Source organism: Eptesicus fuscus, chromosome 24, assembly GCF_027574615.1.
Source record: "Eptesicus fuscus isolate TK198812 chromosome 24, DD_ASM_mEF_20220401, whole genome shotgun sequence".
In the NCBI taxonomy this organism is placed as follows: domain Eukaryota; kingdom Metazoa; phylum Chordata; class Mammalia; order Chiroptera; family Vespertilionidae; genus Eptesicus; species Eptesicus fuscus.
Window position 1 is genome coordinate 3229552 of NC_072496.1, and position 12513 is coordinate 3242064.

General features: G+C 48.8%; 1 protein-coding gene across 1 annotated transcript in view; it reads left to right on the forward strand.

The window, feature by feature from the left end:
* Nucleotides 1–12513, forward strand: part of RGS7 (regulator of G protein signaling 7) — a 131633-nt gene that overhangs the window by 96654 nt on the left and 22466 nt on the right. Inside the window, exons 6-9 of the mRNA XM_008158623.3 lie at nucleotides 6218–6282; nucleotides 7982–8058; nucleotides 8169–8250; nucleotides 10824–10898. Coding sequence (XP_008156845.1) covers nucleotides 6218–6282; nucleotides 7982–8058; nucleotides 8169–8250; nucleotides 10824–10898 — 299 coding nt within the window. The remainder of the gene's footprint in view (nucleotides 1–6217; nucleotides 6283–7981; nucleotides 8059–8168; nucleotides 8251–10823; nucleotides 10899–12513) is intronic.

Sequence of the window (12513 nt, forward strand, 5' to 3'; positions counted from 1 at the left end):
CGATACTTATCTGTCTCTGACTGGCTTACTTCGCTTGGCATGACGCTGTCCAGGTCCCTCCATGCGGTCACATGTCCTTTTGGCCCTGAAGGAACCCTTTTGTAATCAGTCCCGACAGAAGAGCGGACCATCTGTCCCCTGCGCCTACATTTGCATGATGCGCTGTGTTGCCAAAAGGCTTTACGTTGAGCGTTTCCTTCATGTTCACAGCCACCCTGTGACATCTGGAAAAAAAAAAAAAACATTAAAATTCTCATTTCTCAGGACCCTGGCTCAGCGAGGGCCGATGCCTTTAGCTTACCTAACCAGGAGCAGGCATCTGCTGACTGATTGGAGAATGATTCCTCCGCTGTTCGTCTGTGGGAACTCTGACTTTTATCCGTTGTACCTTTTTCTTGGGTTCGTGGGAAAATCGGGCCCACTTATCCTATCTAATAAAGAGGGAATATGCAAATTGACCATCACGCCATCACAAAGATGGCGGCGCCCATAGCCACAAGATGGAGGCGCCCGGTCCCCTCAGCCCCAATGTCCTTTCAGCCCTGCCGGGGAGGTGGGGGGGGGCGCCTGCCACCGGAGCCCCCCAGTCCTTTCACAGAAAATGGGTTGCCTCAAAAGTTGGTTAAGCTTCTTAGGACAGTGGTCGGCAAACTGCGGCTCTCGAGCCACATGCGGTTCGCGAGCCGCGGTTTGCCGCTCTGTTGACTAATGTCTTAGGACAGAAAGCATTCAAAATCTTTGAAAAGGGAATTCCAATATTTATAAACGTTTGGACTAGACAATCCAAGGTTATTTCCACTACAACCTTCTATGATTTTGTGATATTAACATTCTGAATTCACATAGTACCAGCTGTATTGTATGTAAGCAGATATTATTTAAAGGAATGGCCATTATTATTAAAAACAACTCATGAAACCACACTCATTTTGTATGTCAAGGACATTCTGTGTGATTTTCCTAATGGCTGGAGTTAATGCCCCTAAACCGGCAGTCGGATATCCCCCGAGGGGTCCCAGATTGGAGAGGGTGCAGGCTGGGCTGAGGAACACCCGCTCCATGCTCAAATTTTGTGCACCGGGCCTCTAGTTCTTTTATAATCTTAACGAAGCAAATTCCAAGCCCATTCACAGCCCTCAAGTGCTGCTCGGTCACCCATCACTCCCCCTCCCATCTTTTAAGGAATCCGGAAATCATGCTGGGAACCTCTGGAGAAGGACTAAAGGAAAGGATACAATAATCGGGTCAAGTTGAAGGCTAAACATGAAAGGTCAGCTTCTTAGAGGCCAACAAAACAGGTCCTTAAATGTGTTTGCAAAGTTCTGGCTCACCCCAACCCCTTTTTCTTTCTGCATCCATTAGGCTATTTTAATCCTCTCTCCTTGTACGTCCGGAGTGTCCTAGGCGTCTTATTTCCGCAGGAAGATGTGTGAAACCGCTCCCAAGGTAGCCTTCCGTTTAGGATCTACCCTTGATTCAGTCTGAATATTTCTCTAACTGGGTTCAGATTTCAACTCCGCTGCTGATTAGCTGTGTCCTTGAAATCTTGTGTCATCAGCCCAGCCCAAACTTTGAGAGGAGGGAATTACACACACGTTAGCCGGAGGGTCGACCTAGGAACCAGGAGGTCACGGTTCCATTCCCAGTCAAGGGCACACGCCTGGGTTGCCGGCTCGATCCCCAGTGTGGGGCGTGCAGAGGGCAGCCGGTCAATGATTCTCTTGCATCATTGATGTTTCTATCTCTCCCTCTCCCTTCCTCTCTGAAATCAATAAAAATATATTTTAAAAATAAATAAAATCAGTGTTTTGTTTTGTTTTTCACTCTCCTGGCTGCTTCCCCGAGCCGCCGTCACCTCCGGTGTAGGTTAGGTATCGGGGTCACCATCCCACAGACCCAGAGCTGTTTTCAGATTGGCCGTCACCTGGGGATGTTCTGTGCTCAACTTTCAAAATCACCACGTGAGTCATATCAGCTTGCACTCTTTTTAGATCATAACAGGAACCAGGTGCATTAATTTGGAGCAAAACAGAATGCATTTCAGCCATCAGTAAGAGCGCGGCTGTGTGGTGCTGTTTTCTATCGTATTATTATTATTTTTTAAATTGTGCTACCCACTTTTCTTTACAATCCATGTGCCTCATGTGAGCTTGAGTGATTTTTAAAAAATGTATTTGTATTGATTTTAGAGAGAGGAAGGGAGAGGGATAGAGAGAGAGAAACATCGGTCAACCAAGGTACATGCCCTTGACCAGAATCCAACCTGGGACCCTTCGGTATGAGGGGCCGACAATCTGTCCACTGAGCCACACCGGTTAGGACTCAACTTGAGTCATTTTTTTAAATGTCAGTCACATCCCATCACACTCAATGGTGCCCCTGACATGAGGACTGTACCCCAGCCCATTGCCTGAGCCCCCAGTTCCCCCGGGACCCACCCTGCTCTCCTGGTTCTGGCTTCCCTGCTGGTCCCCTGCACAGGGCAGTCCTTGCTGTGCTCTGATGGGAGCTCTCTGCCCTCCGCTCTTTCTAGGGCTGGTTTGTTCTCCAAGTTGAGGTCTCAACTCAAATGTTAGCTCTGCAGAGAGGCCTTTTAGGATCCTACCCTGTGACGTTAACTTGGTCCCTCCACCCCCATCTCTGTCTATCCCCACCCCCCTGTCTCTCTAGCACAGCCTTGTGGCTTAAATGGTGTGGGTTTTATTGTCCAAGGCCCGACTTTAAGTCTTGCCTCCACCAAGAATCACTTAATCTCATCCAACCTACACGGCCTCATCTGCAAAATGTGGAAAATTAATAGCACCTACTCGTAATAGCACCGGGCAGTTCAAACTCTGCAATGTATAGGGAGCACTTAAGTAATTCTTGGCACACGCAAAGCAGAAAGCATTCAGTAAATATCGATGTCGTTGCTGCACTATGTATAGCACTGTCCGTTGTCCGTCACTCTCTGGACCAATACGACGCAAGCTAAGAGCAGTGTCCCGGGGGCTTAGGACAAGCTTGGCACAGGGTGGGCGCTCAGTGGCCATTCATTGAACACACGAGGGCAGCCAATGTCCATCCACACCCCTCTTGCTCTTTCTTCTTCTATTTTCTCCCCTGGAAAGCAGATGCTCTGTTCATTTACAGGAATTCGGATACTTGGAAGCTTCGAGCCATGACTTTACATAGACCCTCGCGTCCCCTTAAGATGATGAAAACCTTTCTTCTTAAAAGATGGTAAAGCTACCATCTTTTCCTTTTACCAGTCCAGACTGAGAGAGTCATTGATACGCTGGCGCCCCCTCGAGGTAGAGGACGGGATTACAGTGGCCCACCTTCCCACTCCTGGCCATCACTCCTGAAGTCCCTGAATGTTGGGGGCCACTGTTAACAGAAAATATCGATCACTTGCTTAGCTGTAGGCAGGGCTTCCGTATTGAGATGATAAGAGAGCATAGGAATGAAAATAATGCGCGAAGAACAAAATTGAAAATAAAAAATAATTTTGTCAAATTGCCTGTTATAAAGAAAGCTGGTCGTATGTTTCCTAACATTTATATTTTAAGGTGAAAATTGTAAAGGTTTCGAGGTCATTGGGCTGTGTACTCCTGGATATGACATATGTGTTTCGTTTTTATTATTTAAAATTCTTGGCGTTGCTAATTCATGGAAGTTCTACAAGGAAGAGGCATCCAACAAATGAGACACTAAAAATATCAAACAGCCCTAGCTGGTTTGGCTCAGTGGATAGAGCGTCAGCCTGAGGACAGAAGGGTCCTGGGTTCGATTCCCGGTCAGGGCACATACCCGGGGTTGCGGGCTCGATCCCCAGTAGGGGGCGTACAGGAGGCAGCCGACCACTGATTCTCATCATTGATGTTTCCATCTCTCTCTCCCTCTCCCTTCCTCTCTGAAATCAATAAAAATATTTAAATACATGAGTAAAAGTTGGGTATTTTCCTAATATTCATTCAGCGGTTGTGTTTGTCGTCTTTATGAATGGTATGTACCGCTTGTCCATAGTTAGGTATTGGGATCTTAAGGATTTTTTTCACTAACCTCTGTGATACAACTCTGTACCCATTTCTCATGAACATCAGTGTTTATGTAACAGACGACTCTACCTTATAGGGCTTTATGCAACTGAGTGGGGGGGAAACGAATGTCGATATTCACTCTCTGTTTACTGAGACACGTGGTCCAGAAGCTTTTGGCGTTCCACCCCTAATTCTGATTCACGGGAAAGCCAGATGTGATGCCCTGACTGCACAGCTGCCGTAGGCAGAGTGGCCCGTCAAGCCTCCTCACACCTTCTTCCCCTTCGTGACCAAGACTCCTGTTAAATGACTTGTCTGTTTGACCCTCCAGGTCCTTGAGATTGTCTCATTACAGCCTCCCAGAAAACGACCACAGAGAGAGAGATTTAAACTCGACATGGAAATGCGACCCTGGGTAACGGAAAACATCTTACACAGAGTGCCGGGAGGGGCTTTTTCAGTTGGTATTTTTGCTGTTTCGATAGTGGGGGGTGGGGGAAACCAAGGGTTGTGTTGTAAATGATTCACACTTCGCACCTGAGCTCAGGTCCACGCACAACACCATACCGCACATCTTCGGTGCCTCCATAGCTAGGGATCGGTCCGGAAACACAGCCTGAGCCACAGGTTTGACTGGGCCTGACGACTCTCAGATGAGCTTCTCCATCTTTGATAAATTGGGAAGTTCCCTGGAATCGAAACCCCCTCTCATCTGCTCGGCCCTCCTTCCTTACCCACATCCTGCCCAGGGTTGGTGACGCTCCACGGAGAAACAATAAAAGTGTCATCTGTGCTGTCAACACACTGCACTCTGTCTAGACGAGCTGGTGAGGGTTGGGCCCTCTCCGTCTTTACCATCTTAGCACGACTTTTTTTTTTTAATATATATTTTTTTAACTGATTTCAGAGAGGGAGGAAGAGGGAGAGAGAATCATTGATCGGCTGAGGGTCCCCACCCGTGCACGAATTTGTGCACCGGGCCTCTAGTACTAGTAGAAAAACACAACTAGCACGGGGAGGTTGTAGAAAGATGTGTTCTAAAATCACCGCTTCGGTTCTCGGCGTTGGCGGTCACGTTGGCGTCATTCCGTGGTTGGCTGTCCTTTGCCTTGACCATCCAACGGGAAACCTTGGGAGGCAGGCATTGAAGAGGTAGCACCCATGTTCGCAGTGGCCTCAGATGTCCTGTGTTTCCGAGCTGTTTCCTCGGTGACATCAGCGAGACTTCATTATCAAAGCCAGCCGGGGGTGCAGCTCCGTACAGAGACAGTGTTTCTCGGGCACCCCCAGAGGTAGCCTTACAAAACCTTGGAAGTCCTCATCCCGTGGGTTAATCAGCATCTAGAAGGGATAGAGCATTATGCCGAATTTCATGAGACTCAACTGTCATATGTTACGGAAAAGTGAGAAACATACTCTGGTAATCGGGACTGTCCCAGAGGGCTCAGAATAGTCTGGTATTATTGAGAGTCACTGGTGGTCCTGAAATAAATGCTCGACGGCCGTGCTTTCGTCACCGTCCTTTCTCCATCTGTCATCCGTCCGTAAATCTGCTGCCCAGATGGTCTGTCTCTGGCAACCAAGGAGTCCAGCTGGCGTGGCTCGGTGCTTGAGCGTCAACCTATGAACCAGGAGGTTCGATTCACGGTCAGGGCACGTGCCTGGGTTGCGGGCTCGATGCCCAGTAGGGGGCGTGCAGGAGGCAGCCGATCCATGATTCTCTCTCATCATGGATGTTTCTGTCTCTCTCCCACTTCCTCTCTAAACATCAATAAAAAAAATATTTTTTAAAAGTTTAGAGATGAAAAAGATAAGGACATTGCAACCTCAACTTGAAAAAGGTGACAAAGACCCATACGTCTTGGTGCGTGAGGCTGTGTTTTTTTTTTCTTTTTTTTTAAAAAATATATTTTATTGATTTTTTACAGAGAAGAGGGAGAGAGATAGAGAGTTAGAAACATCGATGAGAGAGAAACATCGATCAGCTGCCTCCTGCATGCCCCCCACTGGGGATGTGCCCGCAACCCATGTACGTGCCCTTGACCGGAATCGAACCCGGGACCTTTCAGTCCGCAGGCTGACGCTCCATCCACTGAGCCAAACCGGTTTCGGCGAGGCTGTGTTTTTATTGTCGGTGCCTCGGTGTTGATAAGCAGGCAGGAGATGATGGAGTTTTGATTTTTTTTCCCTTCCAGCGGTGTACCTCTGCAAGAGAACGATGCAGAACAAGGCCCGGCTGGAGCTCGCCGACTATGAAGCTGTGAGTACCAAGGACGTGCTACCCACGGAAGTCATGACATGAACAGGAATGAGGCTCACAGTCCTTTCAGGCCTCCGGCAACCTTCTCCATGGCGTGGGTGGTGAGGGTCAGGTTTTCAAGGGATCAGGTAGCGCAAGGCTTAGTAAACCTCTGATTTGCCTGCTTTCTCTCATTCTCCTTGAAGATGATGATATTCTAAGTGCACAAACTCAGAGTAGAAGCGGGAGGATATCTTATTTGCAAAAATTGGCTTCAGCCCGGGCTGGCGTGGCTCAGTGGTGGAGCGTCAACCTAGGAACCAGGAGGTCACGGTTCGATTCCAGCTCAGGGCACATGCCCCGGTTGTGGGCTCCATCCCCAGTAGGGGGCGTGCAGGAGGCAGCCGATCCATGATTCTCTCTCATCATGGATGTTTCTCTCTCTCTCTCTCCCTTTCACCCCCATCTCTGAAATCAATCAATATATCTATATTTTTTAAATGGACTTATGTGTACACACTTTAGATACTTGTTTATTGTAGTGAAGATATCCAAATTTAGAGAATTAAAGAGCATGTATATCGGGGGAAATAGATGATGCAAAACTTGCAGGTTCAACCATCAGCAGATTCAATTAATCGGATGCCATCTGTTCGGGTAACGGCGATGTTGTGATTTACTGGGTTTGAAACACGGTCTGGAAAGGGTAGCAGGCCTGCCAAGCATCATCACTGTTGTCAAGAACTGGATGGCTGATGGACTCAGTCGTAGAATCTGCGAAGTGGGCACAGATTCTACTGCAGGATCCTGAAGTCTCATGGAATTGGATATATGCTCTATTCTAGATGCCGATGGAGCACTTTTTTTTTTTTAATTGGATGCATTGATTTATTTTTTTATTTTTATTTTTTTAGCATTTTGATTTTTTTTATTGATTAAGGTGTCACATATTTGTCCTCATCCCCCCATTCCCATCCCCCACCCCTCCCCACGGATGCCCCAACCCTCTGTTGAACTTGACCATTGGTTAGGCTCATATGCACGCACACAAGTCCTTTGGTTGTTCTCTCCCCCCTCCCCCCACCCTCCCCTACCCTCCCTCTGAGGCCCGATAGTCCGATCGATGCCTCCTTGTTTCTGGTTCTGTTCTTGTTCATCAGTCTATGTTGTTCATCATTTCCCCTAGATGAGCGAGATCAGCACTTTTATTTTTTAATGCCACGTCATTTTAGCCTTTGGGACCTTTCGCTGTGTCCTCTAAAGTCAATTACTCATAAAAATTAATATTTGTGATCGGTCTCCCTGTGTTTCCTGATGGCCGGTAATGGTAGGCTTGGCTGTATTCAGTGAACGTGACGTATCATTCGGACCGGAGTGCATTTTCTACTTTAGAAATTCTATATTTGTTTTCTTTATTTTTTAAAAATTGATTTTTAAAGAGGAGAGGAAGGGAGAGAGAGATGGAAACATCCGTGATGAGAAAGAATCTTGGATCGGCTGCCCCCTGCACGCCCCCTACTGGGGATCAGACCCGCAACCCGGGCATGTGCCCTGACCGGGAATCGAACCGTGAACTCCTGGTTCATGGGTCGATGCTCAACCACGGAGCCACGCCGGCCGGGCTGTATTTCTCTTCGTGATGAATACGTGTGGCGGGTAAAGTAGAAGGGGAGAGGGAAGGTGAACAGCGGAACGACTTCACCTGTGCTGTACCTTTCAGGAGAGCCTGGCCCGGCTGCAGAGAGCATTCGCCCGCAAGTGGGAGTTCATTTTCATGCAAGCAGAGGCACAAGCAAAGTGAGTCCTTGTGAGTCTCTGGGAAGCTCCGTTCCGGTCGAGGCCCTCTGCTCAGAGAGGCGCCGCGGTTAGCAGTACTGACTGACGGCTCTTTGTTCCGCTGTTGACAGAGTGGACAAGAAGAGGGACAAGATTGAGAGGAAGATCCTCGACAGCCAAGAGAGGGCCTTCTGGGACGTGCACCGCCCTGTGGTAAGCCACCGTGCCCCCACGGCCTCCGTCCATCACCCCCGCCTTCGGAAAGTGAGGGGTGCCCCAGGAAAGTGAGAGAAGACTATTGTGACCCCGTCATTTCCCCAAAGTCTTGGCAAATGAGTTAAGGGAAGATTGCCACTTGCGTGTAAGATGACCAGGGTTCAGTGATACAGAATCTATATACACAAAAGCCTAAGTGACCGGTTGACCGGTCAGCTGGTAGCTATGACACGCACTGACCACCGGGGGCAGATGCTCCAACCGGTAGGTTAGCTTGCTGCTGGGGTCCAGGCGATCGGGACTGGGCAAGATGGGCCGGACACGCCCTGGAGCCCTCCCGCGGTCCCTCCCCGGCCCTGAGCATGCACTGGTGCAAGGGACCCCACCGGTGCATGAATCCGTGCACCGGGCCTCTAGTTTAATTTATAAAACTGCATTTTTCCCACCGTGATATCACTTGCTTACTTACTCTCGGCATTGGAGTTGCTTGATCCTTTCAAACACTCGAAGGAAGGAGACCGCCACAGAGCAGCTATGCGCGGCTCACCGTTTATACTTTTCTGGATTTTTGATAAATGTGTAAGTCAACATTCTGTTCCTCCCCTAATTGTGCTAGGCCTGTGAATAACCTGCTTTGGACATCAGGTTTCATGGGCAAACATTGTCGATGGCTCAGACTCCCATCGGCTTGTTCTTTTTTAAAAATATATATACATATTTTTTATTGATTTCAGAGAGGAAAGAAGAGCGAGAGAGAGAGAGAAACATCAATGATGAGAGAGAATCATGGATCGACTGCCTCTTACTGGGGATCGAGCCCACAACCCGGCATGTGCCCTGACTAGGAATGGAACCATGATCTCCGGGGTCATAGGTCAATGCTCAGTCACTCCCTTCCTCTTTGAACTCAATTTAAAATATATATATATATTAAAAACATGTACTGTGTTACAAAAGGAAAAACCTTTTCCCATCATTTAATTGTATTTGAACCAACAGGTGTGTCTGTTACAAACCGTAAGTTTCCAGAATCCTGTCTTTCTGAGGAATTTCCAGGACTGTGCATATATCTTACTACCAACTCGGTTTGCCACCTCAGGCTTAAATCTCCCTTCCTTTCTCATTTAGGGCATCATTTTGCTCAGTCACACATCCGCTACAGTGATTGATTTTATTTTACTTTAATTGTTATTTTTTTAATCCTCACCCAAGGACATTTTTCCCATTGATTTTTCAGAGAGAGTGGGAGGGAGGGAGGAAGGGTGAGGGAGAGAGGGAGAGGAACATCAGTGTGGGAGAGAGTGATCTGAAGGAGACTTATTCTCCATTACTGACTCGGAGCCCTGCTCTTCTGAAGCGTCTTGTTATCGCGAGTCACTCAAACACGTGTGCCTCCTGCTGCAATGAGTGAAAATGCATGACGCCAGGAAAGGAATTAAGTGGCATTTGCAGTCCCTTAAATGAAATATCAACAATAAAACCAAAAAATCCCAGCGTCCGTTTCACAGCCCATTAAGACATTCCCATGAACACGGCGGCAGTCATGTTTCTCAGGAACATGCACATGTCTCCCCCTCCGGGAATTCATTCCAAGGCATTCAGTGCTTCCTTTTAATAAATAGTATTCAAGTAATGTCACAGCACAGCTCAATTCTGTTGAAGGTAAATGCACCTTTAAGTCGCTAGGAATAACGTACGATCCTTTTCTAGGCCAGTGTAAATGCCACCGATTATTCCTTACATCCAATATTATGTACTTAATATTCTATCTGGCAAATAGGACATATTGGGACGTTTTTATTAAGTGCCTACTTGGTCATGGAAATGTTATCTGTATCTTACTGGGAAGATATGTTCAGCCGTGTAGGACACCAGCGCATGTATAACATCTCACGTGATTTGGTGCATAATATATATGCTTCAAAAAGATAACTGCCCCCTAACCGGTTTGGCTCAGTGGATCAAGCGTCAGCCTGTGGACTGAAGGGTCCCGGGTTCGATTCCAGTCAAGGGCATGTACCTTGGTTGGGGGCACATCCCCAGTAGGAGATGTGCAGGAGGCAGCTGATCGATGTTTCTCTCTCATCGATGTTTCTAACTCTCTATCCCTTTCCCTTCCTCTCTGTAAAAAGTCATTAAAATATATTTTTTAAAAATAAAAGGATAACTGCCTTTTTTTGCCTGGCCGGGTGTGGCTCAGCAGCTAAGCATCGACTCAAGAACCAAGAGGTCACTGGTTTGATTCCCGGTCAGGGCACATGCCCAGGTTGCAGACTTGATCCCCATGTGGGGTGTGCAGGAGGCGGCCGATCAGTGATTCTCTCTCCTCACTGATGCTTCTCTCTCTCTCCCTCTCTCCCTTCCTCTCTGAAATCAATAAAAATATGTGTATTTTTTGAAAAGAATGTAGCTGATGTTGTCACCGACCACAGCCGATAGACTGCTGTGGCCTTTTAGAAGGAGCGGCCATCGGGGCCTGTCCTCGGGGCCTTTCCCCGGGTGGGGGAGGCCAGTCGTTCACTCAGGATCAGAGGCCCAAGGTTCCTTCTCCTCTCTGTTCCCGCCTGCAGCCTGGCTGTGTGAACACCACGGAAGTGGACATCAAGAAGTCGTCCCGCATGCGAAACCCACACAAAACCCGGAAGGTAAGACCCCGTGGTACGCGGTGCTGCTCTCGGGAATGAGCTCCACGGACCTCAGCCGGGAGCGCCTTTGCCCCCTCTCCATCCAGCGTCTTCGAGGGTCCCCCCTGCTCCTCCTTGTCTCTTGGCCAGAGGAAAGTCTTGGCACTCGAGCCCCCGTCTTTGAGGGTCCCTCTCTCCCGAGGACCCAGCCCCATCCTGGGGCAGCAGGGGTCTGTTCCAGGGAGGGGACAAGGCTGCTGAGCCCACCCCACCCCGCCCCCCATCGGGGAGGAGGGCCATCAGCAATGGGAGGCCTGTCTTTCAGAGACCAGGCGACGAGGAAATGGAGACGAGACTCTCTGAGAAGAATGGGGCTGATGAGAGAAGGGGATTTGTACCTTTTTAATAATATGTTTTTATTGATGTTAGAGAGAGAGGAAGGGAGAGGGAGAGAGAGAAACATCAAGGATGAGAGAGAAGCATGGATTGGCTGCCTCCTGCACGCCCCACACTGAGGATCGAGCCCACAACCTGTGCCTGTGCCCTGACCGGGACCTCCTGGTTCACAGGTCGATGCTCAACCATTGAGCCACACTGGCCAGGGCAAGAGAAGGGCATTTTTAGAGAAAAGTCTGCAAGAAAAGGGGACATTGTGAAGATTCTTAACTATAGATATTGTGGGAGGACCCTTTTCACGTCAGAATTTTGTGACGCAGCCATAAGACAGTGACTCTGTGGGGTCTGTTATCTGAGAGACTACATATTCAAATAAATAAATAAATCTCCAGAACATAATGACATTTTAAATAATCCTTTGAAAATACATCACAGTTGCACCTACATATATCTCTTAAAGTAACACACACACATTGAAGGCATTTTAAAAAAATATATTTTATTGATTTTTTTACAGAGAGGAAGGGAGAGGGACAGAGAGTTAGAAACATCGATGGGAGAGAAACATCGACCAGCTGCCTCCTGCACACCCCCTACTGGGGATGTGCCCGCAACCAAGGTACATGCCCTTGACCGGAATCGAACCTGGGACCCTTCAGTCCGCAGGCCGACGCTCTATCCACTGAGCCAAACTGGCTAGGGCAGTCGAAGGCATTTTTATTTGTTCCACTAAAACGTGTGCTCGAGGCGCATGAGAATTTCTGGCCTGCAACGGTCCCTCCAAGGACATGGCCAAGGCCGGCACCTGTGGATGGAAGCATCCCCCACGCAGAGCGCAAGGCCGCCTTTTCCGTGGCTTTTCCTGGTGTGGCCACAGCGTGTCCCCGGGCGCGTGTCCCCGAAAGAGGCACAGAACATTCTCTTTGTAGTTCTAGTTCCTGTTGTCTGTTTCTCCCACCCGAGGAGCATGTGCGTGCTGTTCAAGTGCCTCTTCTTTCTTCTCAGGCAGCTGACCTTCATCTTAAGAGAGAGGACCCGTGGGGATGTGGGGGGGATGGTGCCGGAGAAAAACATTCAGAAGCAGCTCAAAAGCTTTTGTCCCAGGAACTCTGAGAGATGGAGGCAAGGCCACGCCAAAGCAGGCCTGTGGGTGCCTCCCCCCTCGTCCCCCCGATGCCAGGCCCCCCCACACCCCCCCATGCCGGGCCCCCCCTCCTGTGAGGGGCCTGCTCAGTCCCTT